Raw genomic sequence first — 26,777 nt, forward strand, 5'->3', positions numbered from 1 at the left:
CAGAATAAAGGGTATAGTAAAGGGAGTATTTTGCAAAAAATAGCAGAAATGCACAAAGGAACTACTGTAGGTTGTAGTATCTCTGTGATTTTTAATGCTGCCCAAAGAGGCAAAAAAAGAAAATACATGATTTATAGGAAAAGGCAGCTGCATAGACAACCATAAACAATGTCTGCTGCCAAGGTATATTTTGGGGTGTCAACATAAAAAAGGTGGGTTCTTCCTCTGGTAGAGAAGGAGTAGACGGGAGAAAAAGTATCTCCTGAATTTGGGTTTATGTGGACTTTCCTTTTAGCCAAGCCTTTGTTATAAATCGCATCCCTCCTTAAAGTAATGGCTGTGCTGTATAAACTCTTTCAAGTACATCTTCAAACCCACCACATATATTTGAACATGATTAAATTTGCCTAATGTTCAGCTACATATAAAAGCAATGACTACAACCTATTTTTCCATCATAAAAATGCAATAAAATCATAAGAATTTCAGCACTGATAAAGACATGGAAAATCATAGTTTCCAGCTTTCAGCCTAACTATTATTTCCCCTTTAGGTGCAGAACTGCTGTGGCCCTGGATGAAATCTGAAAAGCAAATGGATCAGTCATTGTAGTGTAAATGCCTTTCAAAATAATGCTTGTCGCACAGGTGCTTATGTTCAGTTCACTTGTCAAATACAAAATCTGAGGTCGTTGGAAGCCCGGGGGCAGCTTCATCTATTTTCAAACTCATTTTCTCCCTCTATTTTGACAGAGAAATGGGATTTTCAAACATAAAAATAATAAGAAGCGCTGACGATATAGTAACAAAAGAACTTCATGTACACATTTTTGCAAGAACGCTGCTGTGATTGTTCACTCAAACAGAGTCAATTCATAACGCTTAGGCTGTTAAATGCTGAAAGCAACAAAAAACCTTTGTTTGTGTCTACAGTTCTACCTGATATGTCCCCTTCAGCTAGACTTTATTTATTAGATTACTTCTTGCGTTTTACAGCTATTAAAGGAGAAGGAAAGCTATGGAGGCATTTTATTGCCAATAGATTAGCTGCAATAGTGCAAGCTAGAATGCAATATTTATTCTGTAGAATCTTTTACCATACCTGAGTAAAAAGCTCTAGAAACTCTCTGTTTGTTTAAGATAGGAGCTGCAGTATTAATGTGGTGTGACATCACTTCCTGCCTGAGTCTCTCCCTGCTCTGGGCTCAGATTACAGCAGAGAAGGGAGGGGGCAGGGAAAGAGGAGCAAACTGAGCATGCTCTTGCCCAGGGCAAAGAGGTTTAAGCTGTAGGCAGGAAGTCTGATACAGAAGCCCATGAGTACACAACAGAAGGAAAGAAATGCAGTGTTTCTTTTGACAGGGGACTCAGAGCAGCATTACTTTGGGGGTTTACTGGTATATTTAGATGGACCTTTCTGATAAGGCTTACTTAGTTTTATCCTTTCCTTCTCCTTTAATGGAATTGTAATGTCTCAATCATCTTGGCTCTCCTCAAAGGAATACATATCCATGTTACCTACATAAATATATACATCATTCAATCTGTCTTTATTTATGCAAATCTGATAAAGAGTATGGGGTAAGAATAATAAAATAGCCTTTCCTATAATGAGGATATGTCTATAATAAACTTTAGCCCTAGCAATATCTCAAGTGCTATATAAACAGCTGTAGCTATTTAGATTGAGAGTAGCAACTGGAATATCATATGAGCTACAGCTTTATGAACTGTTACCATGGCTTACACATACATCTCCATTTACTGTATACCTCAAGCACCACTTTGCAAAACTATACAAACATGTACCAAGCTAAAAACAAATAGAATATCCCAACACAGGATCAAAAAATATAAGTTCAAAGCCTGAAATATGTGTTTGGCACTTACCGAAGTTGCATTATTTTTTTTATTTACACAAAAATATAATTGTATATCGGTGCAATTCCCTATGCCTGCATCAGGATCAGAGCACCACCATACACATTACAGAAAGTCATATGAAACAATTTCAAAAGTGTATTGCCAGCTGACAAATAGTCCACAGTGCATATGAAAGAATTGTAAAAAATATCATCTAAAATTAAATATTTTACTCTGATATAATATTGTACAGGTATAGTCATTTTTTTTTGTTGCAGAAGGTAGGAGTGTCAAGACTGCAACGCTTGTGCAGGGTTGCATTTCCTATTATTTAGACCCTTAAATAATTCTTAATTTTTATGAAATAATTACGCCTGTACTGTTGTTCAGTTCAGAAACTCAATTATTTTTTTTAAAATTTGACATTGATAATAGAAATAAACTAAGAAAAATAAAAATGAAATACACTTTTTGAATAAGCATTCAACTTTTTTATTTTATACAGCCACCAGTAATAGAAGCTTTTTGGGTAGTTCCAGCTTTGTACACTGCTTGGACGTGGTTTTGTCCCATTGTTCCTATCAAACATAAGATTTGTGAACCTCAGTTATTAAATAAAACAGATTTTCAGTTGAACAGAGATGAGGGATTAGAATGGACCATTGTAGAACTTGCTGAAAGATGAACTTTCACCCCAAGCTTTTCTATTGCTTTATATAAAGCCAGAAATTAACATTTGACCAGCAGAGTTGAATTTTATTATATATGCTGATATAGTAAAAGATTTGTACTATGGATTTAAACAGTTTTCGCATATATTTATCTCTTGCCTAAATGAATGCACTAACAGTGTGAGAAAGGACTGGTAATTCAGAAATATAATACTATAATACAAGTACTATGGGTGAATACATGCCTTTAACATGCTAACATCTTTAGGTCCGAAGTAGAGTTCAGTGTAATCATTATGTAGCTAAAGTCCTTTATTATCTGGAATGATCCTGAACTTCAACTTGAGGGGTACTTAACCACATGTTCTGCTGGTACATTTCCCCTATCATATAGCGCTAACTAGATTTGTTTTTTAAAATGTAAAAACTTCTCTTGACCGTTGGCAGGAAAAACTGTTGTCATTAATGCAAGGAAAGATGTAATCAAAAATACCCTTGTGCCATAATGCTAAAGTTCATTTGTTTGTTATGCTAAAGTGACAGCATTTATCTCTTCTTCTATCACAGCTAAATTAATCAAGGACATCCCCAGGCAACAGTGTAGTAAACGTAAGTGAATCTTTCAGGAAAAGCGTAATTGCTCATGCTTTACATCTTAAGATTGTTCTTTATGTATTATGTGACAGATGATTTGATTGTGAGACAGATTATTTGATAAAGGAGTATATATCTAGAATACCTGCAATTAGTGAACGTCTCATGTTTGCAAGAAATAAAACAGAAATACAGTCATATGAAAAAGTTTGGGAACCCCTTTTTGTTTATCATAAGCTGAGATTTCAAAGTAGCAACTCCCTTTTAATATATGACATGCCTTATGGAAAGTAGTATTTCAGCAGTGACTAACAGAAAATATGCAATAGTGCATAAATTTGGTTACCCCAACAGAGATAGTATATCAATACTTTTTGTTATGACCAAATAACTAAATTTTTGTTCCAAAATGACTGTGGCTTGTCTAAATGAGCACTTTGTTCCAAAATGACTGTGGCTTGTCTAAATGAGCTTTTGCATACAACAAGCGACTGTTTGTGGCGTGAGTGCAGAAAAGGCTTCTTTCTCATCACCCTGCCATGCAGATTTTCTTTGTGCATATTGCACTGAATTGTAGAACAATGTACAGAGATACACCATCTGCAGCAAGATGTTCTTGCAGGTCTTTAGAGGTGATCTTTGGGTTGTCTGTAACCATTCTCTCAATCCTCCGTATATGCTGCTCCTGTATTTTTCTTGGCCTTCCAGACCTGGGTTTTACAGCAACTGTGCCTGTGGCCTTCCATTTCCTGATTACATTTCTTACAGCTGAAACGGACAGTTTGAACCTCGGAACTTTTTTGTAGCCTTCCCCTAAACCATGATACTGAACAATCTTTATTTTCAGATCTTTTGAGAGTTGCTTTGAGGATCCAATGCTGTCACTCTTCAGAGGAGAGTCAAACAGAAGCACAACTTGCAATTAGCCACCTTAAATACCTTTTATCATGATTGGACACACCTGCCTATGAAGTTCAAGGCTTAATGAGCTAATCCATACCCACATTTTTGCACAGACAGTTTTTCACATTTGATTTAATTTCATACAACTGAATACTGCTTCACTTAAATTCTTTGTTCAGAAAACACCCCAGTTCCTTGGAAATAAAATACATACCACTGTATGTTGAAAGTGGAGTTAATTATTATGCAGGCTCAGAGGGGTTCCCAAACTCAGGTACAGTGTGTGTGTAAACAAGTGTATTAAGAAGTGCACTTACAGCCATAACAAAGCCCAGATCAAATAATATATATATATATATCATCTATCAACTATAAGCTGGTGCATATAGAAATCCAAAAATTGCAGTCACTGCCTAGGTGCTGGTTAAATATATAGAACTTCAAAAAGAACCGCAATCTCAGTCCTAACTGATGGCTTATAAAAAGTTTCTCATTACCCAGGTATCGCACAAGAAGCATCTCATTATAGAAAAACAAAGATCTGTATTTCTAAGCTTCTGAATGTTCCAGTGAGCATCGTTGGGTCCATAATCTGGAAGTGCAAAGAACCTAATTTTGTGTTGATCTACAGTTCTGTAAACGTTGGTGTCAGATTCTCATTGTGTTCCCTTTATTTTACGCTGTTGGTACTAGAAGAGGTTTCCAAAAATCTTATTTTTTTCGTACTGAAATTTCAGCTTTTGAACAGGGAGATTTAAATACTTCAAAGTCTGCCAGAAATACCAAATGGCTACAGAAATTGGAACAACAATTAATACATTATACCTCAGAACTACACAAGTGCACACTGTGACTTTGCACTACCAAAACAGAAAAGTTTATAGGTGTTTCACAGAAGGGCAGAACACAGGCAGAACTGACCCCCAGTGACAGAGGTTATTTAATTGTTACAATACAGTTGACTCTTCTCCCTATTCTTTATCCCCTTCAGATAGTGATACAACTACAAGGGGTAAGAGACGTGATAGAGGGTGACCTATACAAACGCCTATAGACACTGCCTCCAGCACATACTGTAATTTCAATCTTCTACTGGAACCTATTTTTTTTTAGGTACAACAACCTGCTCAAAAACATGGGCATCCACACAAGAGAAGGAGTAAAGAAGAGGTGGGACTATACACATGCACCAACATCCAGGAGCCACAAGATCCAGACACAGTATTACCCTGTCCCACTATATACTTTACCAAAAATTCACAAGGACCCAGTACACCCCCTCCCACCGGCAGACGAATTGTCAGCGCTAGGGGTTCTCTACTACAACCAATGACCATATACGTTGATTATTAGTTACAACGAATCGTACAGTCAATGTCCACTTACATTAGGGACTATGTGGATTTTTTGGATAAATTACAAAACTGCCCTCCCCTACCACCTGGGCACCAAACTTGCTACGATGGATGTTACATCTCTTTATACAGTAATACCCACAGGCATCGAGACAGTACTCCAACACCTAATCGCACATCCAGACACAACACAAGCCTTGCTTACTGAATTCCATCTCAAATTTTTACAATTGGGCATTAAACAGGATTTCAAATTTGAAATGATTTTCTCCAGATCAATGGCACCAGTATGGGCTCCAATGTTGCGCCCTTTGAACAACATATTCTTACATCTTATCGCCACTTGATTCACAACATGTGGTGTTTCATAGATGATCTCTATCCTGTGGATAGGCACACAAGAGGAGTTTAATGAAATGGTGGAACACAATAATGCATTACCTACCACAATAAAGTTCACTGCACATATTAGTGATACAAGCCTCTCCTTCTTAGACCTAATATTAATTATGAACAATGGCTTCATTGATACTATTATATATATATAAAAAACGGACCGCAAAACCCTACTTCACTGGAAATACTGCCACCCACCTCACATTCTATGGAACATACCTTGCTCTGAAATGGTCAAAATGAGTAGTACTGACATCAAGTGGATGAACTTATAGACCACCGACAGTTGGAGATCAGTAAAAAAAACTACTTTTGAGAAATGAACTCAAATGGACCCTTAGCCATTGAGTCTTGAATTAATGGATTTCCTATGCTCCATTATACGAACATAACCCTCCTTGTATGGTGTGTACAGACTTTTGTAACTTACACGAGAATATCAATAGGGTGGCTGGCTGTAACCCTTCTTGCTAATATGTGCAAAGTTTGTATGAATTTGAAACATAAAAGGCTTTCTAACGTACCAATATAACTTATACATACATATGTACTTGAGTTACATTTGCTAATAAATATGATTGTTAAATTTGTTCATGAAAAAAGAAAAAAAACTTCAGTCCTTGTTTAGTTAACTTACACCTCTTGCTTGAATTGATTTAAATGCCTTTCTTTATTTAATCATACTAACCAGTAAATAAACTCTCCCAAAACTATCGAAAACATCAAAATGTACTTAACTGTACTGTGTCTCAGATAAACATGAGCATTATTGGACAGGCACATAGTGCTGGTTCCCCTTTTTCAAGTGGTACATACATGGCCTAGTATCAAGTGCAGACTTGGAAGGACATAGGCCCCATATTTACAAAACTGGTCTTCTTATTATGTTTTAACATGAACTGACTATTAGCTATATATGACCATTGCTATGTAGGCTTTAGATTTGTATGTTAATTTGACCTGAAAAGGTTATATTATCAAGTACCATAATCAATTCATAACAAAAAATGGCATTAGGACATTATTGAACTGATGACCGAACTAGTGGTAGAGAAATTCTCGACCAGCACCAGACCCTAAACCGCCCCTGACAACTCGCACCTGGCCTGCCGTTCCCCCTTTATTTATAGACCCTTGCCCACCCAACAGTGACGTCACAAAGCGGCAGGTACAAGTCTATAAATTTAGGCACCGGAAGCAGGCAGTGCTAGGTCGTAGGGAGAGTAGAAGGGCTCAACCCGGACTGCTGGGAGTTGGAGTGTTCCACTTAACCTTATGGACCTTCTTCTTTTGAGATGGTGGGTGCCTCCCATTGCTATGGAAGATAAGAGGTGTGTCCTCCTCCTGTTACCTTCACATACTGGTTCAAGTTCTTAATTCCTACCTCTCTGTCCTGCCCACAGTTCTTTTATGGAGTCTTAGCTATTTTTCTTTATTTTTACTTCACTTTTTACTTGACATGCTACTTTGTTGTTTTCACCTTATCTGTTGGGTTATATCAATGAAAATATAGCAATAGTAGACAAGTCAAACTGCAAAAAAAGTTCATTTACTAAAATAAACATTTATTAACAGTTTAACACCTTGAATATACCAGAAGATTAGCATAGTTTATAGGACCTGGTTCAGCTTATGAGGTATGGTAATGAAATTGTCACATTTTTTATGGTAATGATGTTTGCTGATGTCATCACCAGTGTCTCATGTTTCCTTCCCACCACCAGCAAATTAGTTTGGTACAGTTTGCTGGTTTTATTCACTTTGAGAAAGGCCAGAGTACAGGCTGAAAATGTCACTCTCCACAATAAGAAATTGAAGAGGTTTCACACTAAGACCTGAGTTGTGCGGTTCACAAAGGTACACACAACTGGGTCATATATATCCCATGCAGATAGTGTCCCAATGAATTGTATTCAGAAGTGCAGTGCTTCAAGTCAGTAGAGTTAACCACCGAGTTGCAATACATGCAAAAAAAAAAAAAATCTATTAAAGCTTTTTAAATATATGTACACTTTTATTACAAGAACAATAACCGTTTAAGTGACATTGTAATGATAGTGAGAAACACTAACATTTCAAAAGAGGTTACTAGATTCCTTAACATGAGGAGCACAGAACTTGGCAGAGTACCCTGGTAAGGGTCAATCCTGATTGGTTTCTAAGTAGCTGAAACCTGCCTTCCCTAGACCAAAGTCACAATAAAGAAATGGACCAGCGCCTATGGCTGGTTTATTGGAATCTAAAGGTACACTGTGAGGATAATCCCCATCTGTGGAAATATTACATGCGATAACCCCATCAAGGGTGCTGTAAGTAGGCATTTCAGCCAGATTGGTGAAGGCTGATGAAGTGGTGCACTGTCCATGGGAGAGGAACGTGAACACCGAGTACAGAGTTGTGTATGAGCACAGGGTGCTTTATAACTTAACTGGAACTTATTGCACTATATACTGTTTTTGATTTCTCCACTGCCGTAGGCACTGGTTCATTTATTTATTGACTTTTTTCGTATGCAGTTGGGAGACTGTGGAAGGATCGGCAGGAGGATATGATTTAACACTAAATGACAAACTAACTTTCTTTCTTTCTCTCTTTTTTTTTTATTATTCTTCCCTAGGCCAAGGTGGTCCAAGTAGTGGGCCATAGAAGGATGCCTTTTCACATCACACAGTTAAATATGTAATATGTAAATATGTAAGTAGAAAAGAACTCTGTGACTACTGCTGAAGGACAGGGGACATAATGAAAAGAATGAAAGTTCATGAAATAAAGCGGGGGGGCTTAGAGGTGATCATGACAGCAGCTAGAAAAAGGAGTAGAGAAAGGGAAGGAGAGAACACGAGAATGTGGAAAAGCAAAACACAAAATGGGAGAAGAGAAAGAAGGGTAGATAAAAGCACAGAAGTTATGGGGAACCCTTTTTTTCTCCTTTCAGTACTTTACAACACATTTGATGTTGTTTTCAGTTTTTGCAAATACCCACATCTGCAGCTCTGGCACAGGTATGAATAATAACTAAAACGCTTAACACACCACTTGTATGGTCTATGTAGTTGTGCCTTTTTCTAACTGAACCCACAATATACAGTTTTCCACACATAAGTTTAATATCGGGTGCCTATAATATCCACATGAGAACTTTATTACTGTTGCACAAGCTGAAAAGCAGAAACTGTAATTTTATTGCCACTAAAAAGAGACCTTTTGAGTGGTAACTACAACCTTCCCTTATAAATTACATAGGACACAGAGGTAAAACCACTTAAGCTTTCAATTTGATGACGAAAATTTACCTTGCCCTGAATCTGCTGTAAAAAATATAAATATCTTAATAAATACCTGCCAGCACTAAATGCAGTCCACAACATACAGTTATAATGTTTATAGGCCTTTAAACCTTTCTTCCAATCTACAGTGTATAAAATTAAAAACTATGATGTGTTGCTTAGCATAATTAAAGAGAAAAATATATCTTACTTATAACTAGTTCATATTTTACTGTACATTAAAAATAAGATGATACAGGTTGTGAGTACTTCTCTGAATATTTACTGATATAAACATGAATTAGAGCTGCCATTCTGCTTACTTCTAAGGCATAAAGGGTTATTTATGACACAGGTCACACTGCCACTGTCCAGCTGCAGTCAAATTCTTTTTAAATCCAATTTACTGAAATTTCAGTCTGCTAGGCACTGTTTGCAAGACATTAAATGAGTACCCTAGATTGAACTAACAGGTATCCACCTCGAGCAGTGATCCCCAACCAGTGGCACAACATGTTGCTTTCCAACCCTTTGAATGTTGCTCCCAGTGACCTCAAAGCCAGTGCTTATTTCTGGCATTAAGGCAAGCTGTAGTTGCTTAAAAACCAGGTGTACTTCCAAACAGAGTCTTCTGTAGCCTGACAGTCCACATGGCTACCAAAAGTCAATCTTAGCCCATAATAGGCATCATCAGGAACTTTTTGTATACTTATGTTGCTCTCTGACTTTTTTTTACATTTGAACGTGGCTCATGGGTATAAAAGTTTGGGGACCCCTGACCTTGGCTTGAACAGCTATCTATACCTATAACTATGTATAATACACGTGGATAACCTGTGATGCGCTACTATCAGGGTCGGACTGGGCCGGCGGGAAACCGGGAATAAACCCGGTGGGCCCCTGCCCTCTTGGGCCCCGCCAGCCCAGACCCGGTTCTAGATTGGCCCCCGAACAAAGTGGCTCGCTGGTATTGCACGCACGCGGTGGACCAGTTCGCCGATGCACACGGTGTGTCTGCCTTTCGCGCATGCGCACATCGCACCGGCTTTTCCGGTGGACCCCGACTGCGCCAGTCCGACCCTGGCTACTATGTGCACAAGCATAATAACCCTAAGCATTCCATAGAGCAGTGTCACTTTTCTACTTTTTTTTATATATTTCTCTGTTGTATAAAGCATATGGAAGTTCCCATTTACATAAGATATGTGAAGAAAAATACAGTCTCGCAGATTAAAAAAAAAAAAAAAAAAGTTACATCTATACTAAAACTTTATATTTCTAAAACAATAACTTGTTTATTGTAAAACTATTTACAAGCAGGAATTGTTTTTCATCGGAAGGAATAGTAAGTTCTGTTTTAACAATCTACCAAAACAAATTTACATTAAATTACACATGTATGAGCCACAAAGCAATCTTATATAAATCTTTTTAGAATGACAAATATTCTAGTTTATAAAACACGGGTTACTTTTACAATTCTTAACAAGAATTCATTTGATTACTTACCAGTTTTAATCTTTCAAGAGGAATCGTAGAGGTATCTATTTCAGATCTTTCGGTCAGGTTTTGAAATTTGACTTCTGGAACAGCAATAGCACACATTACATGTGCCCACCTACAAATGCAAAAATATGCCTGAATTAGATATAAGTAATGAATGTTGCTATGTTATAATGTATGGTCCAGCCATGCAATTCAGGAAACAGGAATGTTCATGATGATCAGGTTTCCATCAATGTGGGTGCAAAGTTTTGAGGGGAAAATACAGCAAACATCACTTCAGTGCACTAATACAACTCTGAATGTTACAGATAATGATTAATACACTAAAGTATTTCTGCTTAACTTGAAGAGTTTTATGAGATGTTTCTAATACTAAATCTAGTACATATTACAACAGAATGAATAATGCAAAAATGTTATAGGTTATCTCATCTATCTGCCGTTAAAGGAAAAAACATGTCTGCCTTTTTTTGGTAGAGTGCTGGGGCAATATTCTAATGCTAATGTTAGAATGCTTAAATCTCCAGTGACTACTTGGGAAGGTACCTAATTCACGATGAGTTTGTCTCTATTGAACAGGTTACAAAAACAGTGCCAGCTGTGAAAATCATTTCGGAAGCAGGTGTGTCTAGATGTTATCAGTTACAACTTGTTGATTCAGTGAGGCTCTTTGTCAAAGAACAGATGAGACTATATGCTACACTGGCACCACCTGAAAATTGGGGTGGTATCCATAACTTAATCTGCACAGGACTGCTCTACAATATGAGGGAAATAGACAAATTAAAAACAAGAAACTTTAGTCCTCCTTTGGGTTACAATAATTTATTGTCTACATGGATTTCATTTATTTAAATACTATTAAGCCAGTAAATGCTGCTAACTCAGCCCCTCTAGAACAAGTTGGCATCTTATTGGCCCATGTACAGTATGTGCCCTCTGGAGGGCCTGCCCTGGCTGAATATTAGCCAGATATTCATAGGAAAAGTTTAACAATCACACTGATTGAGAACCACATTGGCTTGCAAATATAGTCCTGGTCCAACACACAGTTGGACTCTCACAACCATGTTTGTTTTCCATTACATCCTTAGGCTTATGGCACACTGGTGGTCAAAATGTCTGTTCATGTCATTGCTTGTAATGCTGTTGAATAAAAAGTGCCCTGATTGATGCAAACAGAGCTGCTATAATTCTAGGTCGAGCACAGGTATTTCTCTGAACTTAAGCCCACTTTCATAACTCTGTCTTCTATTATTCATGTGTGTTTCAAGATAGTTTTACGGTTATACATTTTTTTTTACAGGAAAATATACAATTGAATATTAAATATACTTTCTTAAAAAGAGGAGACTTTTTTTCTCTCAAAAACAAACACTTTAAACATTTATTATTTGCCACAGTTTTATGGTTACTTGATAAAACCAAAAAGATTAAGTAATCATGAGGTTCTTTTAGGACTAATGAAGAAAATACGCTAGGGTATGATAAGGTTCCTGCAGACATTGACAAAGGAGTTTCATTAGCTCAAATAAGTGCCTAACATAGCACATCTCAAAAGAAACGTGCATTTTGCAAGTAAACAATATATGCTTCTTTAGAAAAGTCTGAACCGGGTATAGCAGCATCTGAAAAGCATAAGATTACAAAGTTGTTTTAGAACTAATATATATTATATATACCTCTGCCTAACTATGTCAAAGTCATGACTGGTATGGCCAGTCCTACACTCTACTTTTATCTGATTCATTAAAAATTCTATTGCTTCATTATACATTTTACAAAAAGACTAAGTTTGAAATTGTAGACAAAGTGGGTTACTTGAACTAGAAGGTTCACCAACCTGGTAAGAGAAAGCCCTACCAAATCTACCATGTAAATTGGTTAAAACTTTGGAGGGATAGAGAACCAGTGTCTGCTCGTGTGAGACTTGAGCCTCAGGTTGGTGCTGACAGTATCCTGGTGGCAACAACATTGTCAAAAGCCCAGACCCAGCAAGTAAGGGAGATTCTGCAGAAAAACAAGGAGATTTTTTTCTGATTTACCTGGGGTCACTAATGTCATAGAGCATGACATCATTATAGAGCCAGGAGCACACATTCCAGAGGCTCGCAAGAAGGCTGTCTCAGAGTTAGGAGTCATTGAAGAGTCAAAGAATGAATGGTCAAGCCCCATTGTGTTGGTACTCAAGCCCAACGGTACTCTTCGATTCTGCAATGATTTTTAAAACTCAACAAAATTTCCAAATTCGAAAGATTATCCCATGCCCTGGTTAGATGGACTTAGATAGGTTAGGTCTTAGCCGTTATATTACTGTGTTGGACCTCACAAAGGGGTACTGGCAAATAACCCTAACTCAAGTGGCAAAAGAGAAAACTGCATTCTCCAAACCGAATGCCCATTTTCAATACAGGAGAATGCTCTTTGGTTTACAGACGGCCCCAATTACATTCCAAAGGGCAATGGACAAGCTTTTGCTGTCCCACAGAGGTACACATCTGGATACCTGGACGACATTGTCATCTTTAGTAGGGACTGGAAGTCCCATTTGCCTAAAGTCCAGGCAGTTTTTGACTCCTTGAGAAAGAGTGGATTCACGGTGAATCCAGATAAGGGTGCGATAGGGATGGAAGAGGTAAGGTGCCTTGGGTACATCGTAGGGAGAGAGCTAGTAAAACCGCAGTATCTTGACAGCGCTATATAAATAAATGATGATGATGAAATAAGATACATGCTGTCCAGAACTGGCCCCTCCTTAACACCAAAAAGCAGGTACAAGCATTCCTGGGAATGGATGGATACTACTGGAGGTTTGTACCCTATTTTGCCACCATAGCGGCTCCATTGACTGACCTGACGAAAGGTCGGAAGTCAGTCATGATTGAGTGGAAAGCAGATGCTAAAAAGTCTGCCTTTTGTCACCACCCCATCTCTAAGAAGTTTATTGGCCAAACAGATGCTTCAGATGTAGGTCTAAAAACCAAACTATAGACACTCTACACTCAACTTCTCTTGGAGATTATTGTTATCATTGCCATTGTTATTTAGACAACACTGACACATTATGCATCATAAACATTATACCCTGCCCCAGTGGAGTTTACAGTCTAAGGCCCCTGTCACAATTACACACACTAGGGTTAATTTTCTCTGGATTTAATTAACCTGACTTTATTACTTCTCAGTTTTCATATTTATGCTAGGTGTTTAATTGTACATAAACTGCTTTAATGTAAATGTATTACTGTCATTAACAGAGATTATTTATCATTCACACAAGCCACTGCCCAGGAGCAATTACAGTCTAATGCCAAGGGCACACTGTGCATATGGTCCACTTCTCTCAGTCTGCATTTTCTATGCAAAGAGAATGATTTTACTCCTGTACTTTCTTGCATTTAGCTGCACTGACAGGCCCAGTTTTGGCACGAGCGCCGCCTGCACAGAGTGGTGCCGAGATCAACCCAAAAACACATGCTTTCATGTTTTTTGGGCCAATCTCCACTGTGTAGATGCACTCAGGCTCACTCTGTGCCTGTCAGTGCAGCTACACACAGGGGAGTACAGGAGGAGATTCGCTAATACCCTCCTGCCTAAATATTGCAGATTGAGAGAAGCAGACCGTACACATAGTGTGTCCTTGGGCTAAGGTGATTATCACATAGAAGGGTCAAGTTTATCAATGCTGTATGTTTTGGAATGCGGGAGGAAACTGAAGTACCAGATGAAACTCACACAGACATGGAGAGAACATACAGACTTCTTGCAGATAGTGCCCATGTTGTAATCATACTAAAGTTTACATGCCCCAATAATAAATCATTTTATCAACTACAATTTTGCCTTGTCTGGACATATTACCATGATCAAAGTAAACACAGATTCTTGCTATGGCAAATTGGAAGTGAATCAATACCATAAAACATGCTATATTCTAAAGAGGATAGTTCATCCTCTGGGGCTTATTAATAAGCACTGGGCAATTAATTGTCAACACTGTAAAAACCCATATCTAAAAATCAGCTATGAATTGCTTGAATTAGAAAAGCAAAGCCCAGTTTAGCTGCTATGTATCACAACACTGGTGCAAAGTTGACTAGTATTAGAAAATGAGCCCAACAGGCCTTTAAAACAAAGAAACATTGTTGTCCATGGATACTCTGGTGATGCCAAAATATAGTGAACTTTTTAATGAAACAACTAAAAGAACTAATTATGGAGTATATAGCTGAATTTGAGGGATTATAATACTGACCTGACATGCGAGTCCTGCATTGAATTGGCTAGACTCGGAATACCGCCAGGCAGTTGGGTTTTGGGCAGAGTTTTCCAATGTGCACCCGGCTGGGTACCCAGCTAAGGTGTTGTGTTGCTTCTTCATTCTGCTGAATCAGCAGGCTAGTGATGTCACGTCCAGTCGACAGTGACATCACTTCCAGGTCTTGGGTTGGAAGGTAAGTTAACTCTATGCTGTCCAGGTTGGGTAGGGGATGTATTGGTTGACTGGAATAGGTCAAGGGATGGGCCAGTGGGTCCAGGATGGGCATGGGTCTGACCTGACATAGCATTTATTTATTTTCTAAACATGTATTTGAAGCAGAGGCCCTAGTGTGCTTTCTATTAGATCAAATTTGTTCAGCCATCTTTTATCTTTTGACTATTCATATCCCCACCATCTACTGTGTTTAGTGGCACTTAAGAAAAATACCATAAAACATATGTTGTTGTCCATGGGAACTTGTGTTTCCCACAGAGACAACACTCCCAAAAAAAACCTTACTATAGACAATGTCTGCATTTTCGATAATGTATAGGAGCTCAATTTTCCCCAGGTGACAAAACACCCATGGGCTCATTTATTAACACTGGTCAAATTTGTACCCAACAGTAACCCACAGCAACCAATCAGTTATTAGCTTTTTTGTGAGCTACAGGTTGAATACTGAAAGAAATCATCTGATTCATTGCAATGGGTTACTTCCCACATTAAAGGGCAACAATTGCCTAAAAATGGTTCCCCCCACAAGAGGCTAAGGCTATTCATTTCAGTAAAGGAAACATAAATTGGTTCATCTCCAAAACTATAAATAAACATAGAAAATATTTCCTTATAGCTATTGAGATATTCATTATTTAAAGGAACAGTTCAGTGTAAAAATGAAAAGTGGGTAAACAGGCTGTCTAAATTAAAACATGTTTCTAATATAGTTACCAGGTAGTAACCAATCAGTGACTTGAGTGGGGGCCACATGGGCCATAACTGTTACTTTCCTATTTACTTACTTATCATCTGTTGTTTGCTTTAATGCACCTCCTCGCAAGTTGCAAAGACAGCATTCCTAAAGGGGAAACAGGTAAATTAATGATTAACACATGAATAATCACAAGTGCAGTAAGTCATCAGCATTGAATCTGCATAGCAAATCTGAAATCAATAAATCATAAGCTGGTCTGCTCTGTTCATTATTTGTAGTGGGATAAAGGTGTTTTCTAATGGTTCTTCTGCAAAACATCCGTTAAAAAAATTCCAAAAAATTGACCTATAATTGACCGATAACTACGAACCTGCATACAACATTTTTAATGACCCATTAAAGAAGTTGTCCAGCCTTACAGGAATTGTTCAGTGTAAAAATAAAAACTGGGTAAATAGATAGGCTGTGCAAAATAAAAAATGTTTTTAATATAGTTAGTCAAACATGTAATGTACAAAGGCTGGAGTGACTGGATGTGTAACATAATAGCTGGAACACTACTTCCTGCTTTTCAGCTCTCTTGGTTTACACTGACTGGTTACCCTGGTTACCAGGCAGTAACCAATCAGAGACTTGAAGGGGGCCACATGGTTCACATCTGTTGCTTTGAATCTGAGCTGAATGCGGAGGCTCAATTGCAAACTCACTGAACAGATATGTACTATCTGGCTCCCCTTCAAGTCCCTGACTAGCTCAGAGTTATAGAGCTGAAAAGCAGGAAGTAGTGTTCTGGCTATTATGTTACACATCCAGTCACTCCAGCCTTTATACATTACATTTTTGACTAACTATATTAAAAACATTTTTTTATTTTGCACAGCCTATCTATTTACACAGTTTTTATTTCCACACTGAACTGTTCATTAAGTTAACTTTTTGCATGATATTATTCTAAGATAACTTGGATTTCACTTCTTTTGCAGCACTTCAGTTTGAAATTCCAGCATCTAACTAGTTGTAAGTGCCTAAATTACCTTAGCAAAAACAGAGTGGGTTGACTGAAAGACTGGGATATGACCAGAATAGTTAGATAAGTAATTGTAGCATACCCGTGGGTGGGCCTGAGAAGTGTATAAGTGGTGCGACTTGCTGCCAGTGTCTACCGGATACCCTTGTGCTATGGGCAACTCCCAGCAGAGAGTATGTGTCCCTTTAAACACCTTACCCTCCAGTGAATCTCCAGCTCAACCAGGATGAAAGTAGCAGCAGTCAAGAGGGTTGCTTCAAACAAATAACATATTTATTGAACACTAGCAGATGATATGTCTCACAGCAGTCCAGCGGTATAGATCTTCAACTACAGTCACAGCAATCAGTGGAAGACCTTCACATTTTCTGATATTTCCAGCAGATTCCTCTCAAGTGGTAGTGCAACCTGTCATTGTCATTTTCCCCAGCACTACGGATTTCAGGGTATCTTGCTCCTTTGCATTTTACATGCTCCTGAGCTCACCCACTTAGGTCCCTGTTTGGCATCTTGGATCACTGCAAGGGTGCTAACCACAACTACTCTCATTGTTGGAGCAAGAAAGCTGCTTACTAAAATAATCTGCCACTATCTTTCGCTCCTAGAGCAACTATAACAAACTCCTACCTCTAAATAAACATTCCCTAACTTGGGGCCTGATACTGTCCAGATCCATTCCTGTACCCACCTCCCTGCAAGGTGGGTTCCAGGAAGAGAGCCCTAAGCACGTGTGTTCTCCCTTTTAAACTTTTAAACACTGCCTTGCACTGGACAAACCTTAAACAATGGACCCAGGAAAGGGGACATAGCTGCCTGGGTGAATCAAATGACCATGTAGGTGTCCAAATACAGGGGAAACTGCCTGAGTAAAACCATACCTAAATCGCAAGGTCTCTACACAATACAAGTGCCAATAACAAAACTGTAGCCTCAAAGAGCAATAGTGGGTTTTTTGCTCCTGGAAAGGGTCAGAAGAAGTCAACAAATAATTCAAAAACTATAAAAAATTAAAACCAATTGAAAAGATGTTTAGCAATCACCACTGTATAACGCTAAACATTAAATTTAAAGTAAACTAACCCTTTAAAACAACAGAAAGCTAATCGGTCTTTGTAACTTTAGATTCAGCAAAATGTACCTCTAGTTTCACATACTCTTACTTTCGTTGCTTATACTAGCTATTTCAGTTAAAATTTGGCAGTGAAGCTTACATGTGATTTTTTTTAACATAACCTTAATAATGGGATGTATGTTTAGTAGTGTTATTTTGTTGGTTTTGGTATCCATTTATGTATCTATGTGTTGCAGGAAAGGTATCTGAAATTAATTCTGCTTTCCCAAGATTTCTCTATACAAACTTGCTCTTTGAATCACATCCTTTCAAAAGGTTCTAATCCAATATAATACCTTAATCAAGAGCTATTGCAGTAAATACAATGAGGAAACAAGCACTTTAGAACATGTCTATTAGAAGACAAAGAAATACTCTTGAGCCCCACCAGAATTTCAAGTGAAGCTGAAAATAAATAAATCTACCATGGATTTCCCAATTGATATGGCAGTAATCTACACAATGTAAAGTAATTATGTTGAAATCAAATATAGGCCCTATTTCAAATAAACAATTGAAACACTTTTAAATAGATAAGTTGCTTCTCCCATTGTGCCTGGGATCATATTTCTGCTGTTTGCCATTTGGGGTTAATTAGTATAGCCTAAGATGAACTAATGCCTTTCATTCCAATTCCCATGGATTTTAGCACTAAAATGATATGTACCTCCTGTAATAGATTTGTCTGTTTCCAGAAGTCTGGTCACAGACATGATGTCAGCCAGTGCCAGGCCACATCCTGCTGAGAATTAACACTCAATTGCTGAATACAGCTTAAAAATGTTGAAAGATGAAACTCATGAACTGTTAATAGATCCCCCATGCTATATTTGTACTTTGCATAAAGACTTGCTTAACGCTTTAATATGACCAATGTAATGGAGAAAATTACAGAAAGAAAAGAAAGAAATGTGCAATTGTCTACAGCACATAGGGATTTTTTTAAGTGGATTGTTCATATCTGTGCAATATGATAATGGCTTTAAAATGTTGGGCCCTCTATACAAAACAACATACATTTTTGCCCTTGCAAGCCATGAGTGTGCACATTGGAAGCCAGGTCCAGATTAGCTTTCAGTGCTCATGCTAATGTTCTGTGACCAGAAAGCAAATAATGAGCCAAAAATAATGACCACCATATCCACTGCACAATTCTGGTGTAAGATTATCTGTGGTTTAGTGGTGCAGCTGCGGGGATGCCCGTAGCTGCCATAGTGGGGACGCCCACAGCCTGTTCATTCGCACCAAACACATGCACGAACGCTTGCTTCTTCTATATGTTTGTGCGCACGCAACGTGGTTACGTGGTGCAACTGGTCACCTTGGCGTGAAAGTTTACGGATTTAAACCCGTGTACTGCAGTGATTCAGTGCCTGTTGTAGGTCTATGTCTTATAGTTCCTCAGTGTGCTTTGATCTGTCTTTTGTTGCCAACTGTTATCCCGTTAACTGGAACAGGGTGAAGCAGAGCACACTCAGGTATCTTTATAGAGAACGCCTGGTACGGCAACCCCCAATGTATAACAAATAGAAAAACGCTGGCACTCAAGGCAAGTGAAATGCAGGGTTCCCCCTTGCTGTTTATTTCTTGTGCGAACGTGCAACGTTTCGGGGCAAACCCCTTTATCACTTGATAAAGGGGTTTGCCCCAAAACGCTGCACGTTCGCACAAGAGATAAACAGCAAGGGGGAACCCTGCATTTCACTTGCCTTGAGTGCCAGCGTTTTTCTATTTCAACTGTTATCCCGACCTGGCTTAAACTCTGCCTGGACCAACCCTGCCTGTTTCTAGACTACGCTTCTGTCTTCCTATACACATTCCATTGTACTCTAGTTACTGGTGTTTCATCCGGTTTCCAAACCATTACGAATCGGCCCCTTTGCTCGCTCAGAATTTGTCCTGTTCCTATCAGACCAAGAATTGCCGACATCTACGTAGCCGAGGGTTCCTCCCAAAGCCAAAGGCAGCTGCTATAGGCAGAAGTGTGAGCAGAGACCAGGAACTTGAATTTAGTTCTGAGTTTAGGGTGCTGTTCATGACTTCTGGTTACAGTAGCTGGGGAGTGAGGCATATGCAGGTAAATTATGGACTGTAAATGAATAGTAATGTTTTGTTCTCAGAGCATACACTAAAAGGGTCTAAAGAAAAGGAAAGGGTGCATGTGCTCATAATATCAACTATAAGGAATATCTTGATGTATTAAGCAACATAAGTGTCAAATATATATGGCAATCTAAAGCATTGCTTTAACTTAAAGTAAAACACCAGCCAAATGCTGGAATAAAATGTTTCCAAAATTAAAAACATTTACATTTTTAGCAACCTTTTATTCTACATTATTTAAAATAATGTGCAGTTAAAATGCAGTTGCTATATGAAACAGCATGTGTCTGCCCCTTACAATTCTTTTCACTGCCAGTCCTGAATAGTTGTACAATTGAAACAATGGGTCTGCTCCAGCCAAGTCTCAATTTCCCACAATGTCCATAATTGTGTTATACTCCCACTTCATAACGGTGTTAATCACAGAACATGCAAGCTGAGAAGAGCTGACTCTTGCTACCTTGTTTGCAATGGTACATGTCCTTAGGAGCAGCAGTGCAGTGAATCACAAGGGGCGGTCAGATATTGCATTTAGCAGCACTTTACATTTACAAACAACTTGGAAAGCATTGAAAAAAAACTTAGATGCAAAACTATAGTCCAAGTATTGTATGTTTATATAACAATGTTACACATGAAAGTCAATATTTAAAGCAGTTACATAAACACATTAAAGCTTTTTGATGATTTTTTTTATAACAATACATGCAAACTGGACAATTCCAAACTGAAACACTGCAAGTACAGGCTTGTATATTCGCAGAGATTTTCATATTTTCAATAGGCTTGTGTGTTTGAACAGGCCTCACACTTTAACTTTTTAATTAACTCTGTACTGCTCAAAAATGAGTCCTCCCAAAAACAACCTCTAGCCACAGATGAAGGCATGTGGGATCCAATTTTGTTTAATGTGTAGTTGATGTTGGACAATATAGAACTAACTTAATTTACATAAATAGAACAATGGGAGCTTTTATATATGTAATAAACATGAAATAAAACTTGGCATTTTATTGCTATTTTTTTTTTTACACCAGCATCTGATAAGAAGGTGAACTATAACTTCTACATTTAATTTGCTTTTTAGGAATTATAAATAGGGCTAACTGCTTCATCAAATTGTGTACGAACATTTTTTCCTAAACAAATTCCAAAAAATGCAAAAAACTATAAAATACACTGTATATATAAATATACAGACACACAACAAAAACACAGTTTTGCATGTATGATTATCCATGCAATTTAAAAGAAGAAAAAAATCTATTGTAGTGCTAAAAAAAAAAATGCTCCTAATCCTAGGATCTTAGTTAGTTCCTGGCTGTCGAATATCGCCTCTTTTAAGTTATACTGTCATGCTCAGAAGCTAAAAATAAATGATGCAACTTACTGCTGCCCAAACTCCAATTCTACACCGAGCACACATCCATCCATCATGAATTTCATGGGAAGGAACGCCATAACAACCTATAATGAGAGAACTCCGTTAATTAATGAATTCTGCCCCTTTTGGTCTCTGGATTTTTAAGAGATTCAGTGGTGTATGGAGTAGAAATAAGACAAAGGGAAAATAACAAGTGTCCTTGACATTTTCAGAAACACATCACATTCATTTTTTCCTGGAGAAAATACACTTACACAAAAGAAAATTAAATGTCCGAATGGCATCACACAGCTGTTATTTTGTGGTTTCTAACACAAGTTTCTTGTTAACCTGAACAGCATATGTAAACGAGAGGATGGAACTTAAACCTTACAATATAATGTTTATGGCTTCTAAGGTTTAAAGAGCATTTATCATCAGAAAATTGTTCCCCACTGGAGGCGCATGCTAATAGAGCTACACATGGCTCTATTCCACAAGCCACACATACGCACAATGAGCGAGCTGGGGCACTCAAACATGGTTTGCTCATAGAATTGCACATTGTTATGAGACAATAGGGTAAGAGGACCTTCTCAGGCAAGTTTACAATCGAACACAGGTAATGCTGCATTGATGGAGGTGGCTGCAGATAAAGGTATGCATCATAAAAATTCACAGAAGAAATGAAAGAGATGGTAAACTTACTTGAATGAACCTGGACACAACACTTTACACAGGTAACTAACAGACTTCTCTCATCATCTTTAATGTAGCTTTTCTGGGATGAATGTTGTTTTTTCCCTTTCTTGTATTTAAAGCACAACTCTGGGATTAGACACTTTGTTTTTGAGTGAGATGAAATGATACTATTTGATAGGTCATCCCAGTAAGCCTGAACATCATCATTGTAGGTTTCCGACTGCAACATAAAAAATGCATACTATCCATAATACAAAATTAAATTACATACACAGTAATCAAAACTGTTTACACCAATACATATGTATTCATACAGAAACTTAATAAATGTAGCAAAATAGAGATGTAGGTTTTTATGCCCAGTAAGTCTTGTTTCATTTCATATGTTTATTTCAAATTACAAGCAGCATTGCTCTTAAGAGGAAGCTGATCTGTAAACAGTTACTTTGGCTTCATACAATTTTATTGCAAGTAGTCTGGTTCTTGCTTGCCTAAGAAATAACATGGGAGCTGTAATATGCCTTATTCAGCATGAGGTATTCCCATAATCTGCAATAAAAATAGTGCACCTGTACAAACGTAGGGCCTCTAGGCAAGGCTGGCAACTTGCCCTCAAGCACCTCGAATCTCACCTTTAGCAGAAATATCAAACATAGTATTAGTATAAGAAAAAAGGTATCTACACTGGGCAGGCAGGAGATATGATGGATGTTGAATCTCTTGCCACAGTTCCCCCTTGGCTATGGCCTTTGTGGTTTGAGATACTGTATCTGGGCATGCACAATTATTTTTTCTGACCAATGGCAATACAAACAATAAGCAAAATAAAAGGTGAAAAACTGCCATTTTGACTTTCAGCATCTTAAACAACAAAGCAAATGGCTTTTATTTGAAGTCTATAAATTTAAACATGCATCATTTAATATAACAATGTTTAGATTAAGTGCACACTGCTACTACAGTAGTAACACTACAAATATTTTAAATAAACCAGTGCCATTTGACATAAATGAATATCAAATGTCCTCTAGGGGCTGATCAGTTTGGGTAACATTTCTTGGAGATCATTTTTGTTGGTCACTCTTTAACCATGTAATCTAGCAACTGGTAGTTATATGCTCATTTTGTATTTGGGACTCATGTGCTAACATTAAGCAGTGCAGTAACCAAGAGCAATCAGAAATTAGCTTTCAAAATTTTACCTGCAGTCAGCAGATTACAAAGTTGCTTTGAGAGTTACTGCAGTGAGGCAAATTTGCCTGGTGTTTGTAAATAAGCCTCACCGAGCGTAATTATGCATTTTGAAAGGAAGTTGCGAATATACATCATATTATATAATCCCTATTCCAGAACAGACCATGCAAAAACACTATAATTTTCTCTGTTACTTCATATTTAACACTTACCTTGTTATAAGGCAAGAAGAGAGTGCATACGGCACAGTATGGCTTCCTTCCTGAAACTGATTGATTGTATGCTTTTTCAGCAGCAAAACTTTGAGACTTAGTCTGCCAGAGGTAAAAAAGTGGTTTTGCCCAGGATTCTGTTTCTGCAACATCATCCATACAAGGACTTTCTGACAATTCTACAAAATAAAAAAAAAAATAAAAAACAATTATCTTAAATCTTTTAAAATCCAATGTGTGTAAAAAAAAAATGGTTTGTCTCTTGAAAAATATGTTTTGCAAAGGAACACCCATTCATAATTATAAAGTATAAGTATCAAGAATTCAAAGTTATGTTTTTATTTGTTCAGATACTTTAGAAAATTGGGTCTGACTGATCTTGAAGGCACCTACAATCTGGTGCAAACACGAACAGACTTCTGTGAACCTTGTAAGAAGTTGGATCTAATATTCAAAGTAGAAACTGTATTAGAACTGTAGTAGGCCTGAGTACAGTAGTGTAGTGCTGTCACATGTAAAAGTTGAAACCCTATTAACACTTTACATGCACCAATAAGTATTTTACTAGTAATCCTGTTAATTTATAATTTTGCATTCCCCACAAAAGCTATGATAATACTATATACATATTGATGCAGAATAAATACTAAAGATGTGTTTAGTGTTTTGCCATTTTGAAGATGTTTCTATTGTTTGACAGGAAAAGCATTAAAACAGTAATGACAAGGTCACTTAACTGAAAGCCATAACTAAAAGTGACTACAGTGGGAAAGTTGCACGGACACACGTTTCTGGACAACTGATCAAACATCCTGGTGGGATTAGAGTTATGTAGCATGGGGAACATAGATTTTATGGGAATGTTGAAACACCACAGAAGGTTTCTTTCCATCAACATTTCAAAAGAGATGTGAGTACCTCCGGCAATAATAAGTCAATCAGTTTAAAAAATGAAAAATTTATAAGGACATAGGAGACAAGACCTAACATGTTTCGTGCCTACTGGGGCACTTACTCATAGGCTCATAAGCCTATGAGTAAGTGCCCCAGTAGGCACGAAACGTGTTAGGTCTTGTTTCCTATGTCCTAATAAATGTTTCATTTTTTTTTAATTGATTGACTTATTATTGCCAGAGGTACTCACATCTCTCTTTTGAAATGTTGTCTTGGACTTGCACCCTGGGACTGGGGTGAATTGTGAGTATATCCTCCAAAGTTTACTAAGTTTTTGTATTATTAAATATTTTGAAGTAGTACCTACCTATATATATTTTTTTTTCTGGCATTGGCACAAACCCTACCACTATACATTCTTTCCATCAACCTCAATAATCATCACATAACTTTTCTAAATTATTGCCCAAAAACACACAACACATTTTAGGGAAGTGATCTTAGATCAGGGAAGATCAATGATGTCTAAGAAGAGTGACCTTATACAAATAGCTGAGATGCAGCAGTTAGGACAATTACCTATTGCCTTTTTATTGTAATCATCTTAAATTGCACCCAAGCACTTGTCAAATGGTTCTAGATTGGAAATGTGGAACTTTGACATTGAAACCTTGCCTAAAAATAAGCAGAGGTTAATCCCATTTTAAGAAACACCACTAGGGAAAAGGAAGGCATTACAATATTAGCTGTGATTAGGGCATAAATTGTGGCTGTGACACAAAGGAAAACAAAAAGGAACTAGTATATGTACAACTAAATATTTTTACTTTAAACTTGAGCATATTTTATTTTCAGTGCCAACTAGTCCATTAATATTCCCAGTAAATGTATTTGTATATTGAAAACAGAATGAAACCCACTTTTAGCTGCATCCCCTCAAGGCATGCATAGATTACAATGATATGGATCACAGTCTATAACTTTTTTGTCTGAGAGTTATTTAAATGCAAGCTGAGCTATGTGAGACAGAACTACTGGGCTGAGATTATAAATGTAAGGTATCCTCAAATAAATTACATCCTAAAAATGCTTTTATTAGCTATGTGACGGATGAGCAGACAACTCACACTGAGTAAATTAATTGCAAACCCTGTGATAAACAGAATTGAAATTTGTGCTGAAGATAATGAAATTGCATGCCTATTTCTCCCAAGTGTTTCTTTTAGGCTTTAAAGATCCTATAGTATATTCCAGAACACAACTGAAAAGAAAATTGAAAATATTCATTTGACTATTGCCTACTTTTTCCAATATTTTTGGAAAAAGCAGGGATAAACCCATGCGTGTTTATTTGCAGTTTGTGCAATGTTTCGGGGGTTGTACCCCATTGTCAAGCATACAACTCTGAAACGTTGCACAAACTGCAAATAAACACGCAAGTGTTTATCCCTGCTTGAATTAGCCTTGAGTGCCAGTGAATTTTTGGAACTGCTCTGTTGGGGTGCCAATCCCTCCATCAAGTGCACCAAGCGAGAATTACAAAAGGCCAGGGTGTGCGAGTGGGCCATAAATTCCAGAATTTATCTGTGCCACTGCTGCTATCATATTTCATTTTATTCAAAATAACAGAGAAGTGCTATAATATTCTAGAGTTCTGTGTCACTACAAGTCCAGTTAAAATAATGTTGATTAACTCGCCTGCATTAAATGATGTCCCTAAATACAAGGGGAAGGCTAAAGATGAATATATATGGCAAGGTACACTTGTGTGGCTAAATTACCCAAATAGCTATATATGGCTGATTCAAATAATTAAGCTAATCGGGCATTACTTACAGAGGTTGCTGAATGACCAAGGCATTCTAAAGACGGCAGAAGTCACTGCTAAATTTAGCCAGACTTGGCATAAATATACAGTGGGCCCAAAACGAAAAATTTCCCCTAATGTCCTATAAAAGAAATAGGACTATTGGGTCCCTAGTAGTAAAATCAGATCTGGGGGGCGGCACAGGACAGGAGTGTGTATTACGAGTAAAAAAGAATGGTACCTTCCGGTGCCAGTTTGGTGAAACTGCTACTCCAATGTAATAAAGAGGGATGTTGTTCACTGCGATTGAGATCCAAGATTACTATACATGCAATTCTATATATGTTGTATATGTTATTGAGTGCCCTTGCTATACTGTATGTGGAACAAACCACTCGGACAATTAAGGAGAGGGTAAAGGAAATTGAAAAAAATCAGATCAAGCGTTTCTTGCCACTTTGCCGAAAAATGCCATGGGGTCCAACAGTTGAAATTCCAGGTGGTTGACAATGTGCCGAAGTTTCGCAGAGGAGGTGATCTCGCAAAAGCGATACTAAAAAAAAAAAAAGAGGCGATGTGGATACGCCACCTGGAAACTTTGGAACCCCATGGTCTT

At 37.6% G+C, this 26,777-nt stretch overlaps 1 protein-coding gene across 8 annotated transcripts in view; it reads right to left on the reverse strand.

The window, feature by feature from the left end:
* Positions 1 to 26,777, reverse strand: part of kdm4c.S (lysine (K)-specific demethylase 4C S homeolog) — a 121,001-nt gene that overhangs the window by 15,399 nt on the left and 78,825 nt on the right. For 6 of the 8 annotated variants that reach the window (XM_041580115.1, XM_041580116.1, XM_018243809.2 and 3 more), the window contains 5 exons: positions 23,461 to 23,639; positions 22,061 to 22,274; positions 21,380 to 21,456; positions 15,837 to 15,892; positions 10,557 to 10,665 (listed from right to left, as the gene is read on the reverse strand). In XM_041580115.1, the coding sequence (XP_041436049.1) occupies positions 10,557 to 10,665; positions 15,837 to 15,892; positions 21,380 to 21,456; positions 22,061 to 22,274; positions 23,461 to 23,639 (635 nt within the window). Of the gene's footprint in view, positions 1 to 6,957; positions 7,709 to 10,556; positions 10,666 to 15,836; positions 15,893 to 21,379; positions 21,457 to 22,060; positions 22,275 to 23,460; positions 23,640 to 26,483; positions 26,715 to 26,777 lie in introns of those variants that run through there. The other 2 variants (XM_041580119.1, XM_041580120.1) reach the window with 2 other exon arrangements.

The sequence above is a fragment of the Xenopus laevis genome, chromosome 1S, assembly GCF_017654675.1.
Source record: "Xenopus laevis strain J_2021 chromosome 1S, Xenopus_laevis_v10.1, whole genome shotgun sequence".
In the NCBI taxonomy this organism is placed as follows: Eukaryota; Metazoa; Chordata; class Amphibia; order Anura; family Pipidae; genus Xenopus; species Xenopus laevis.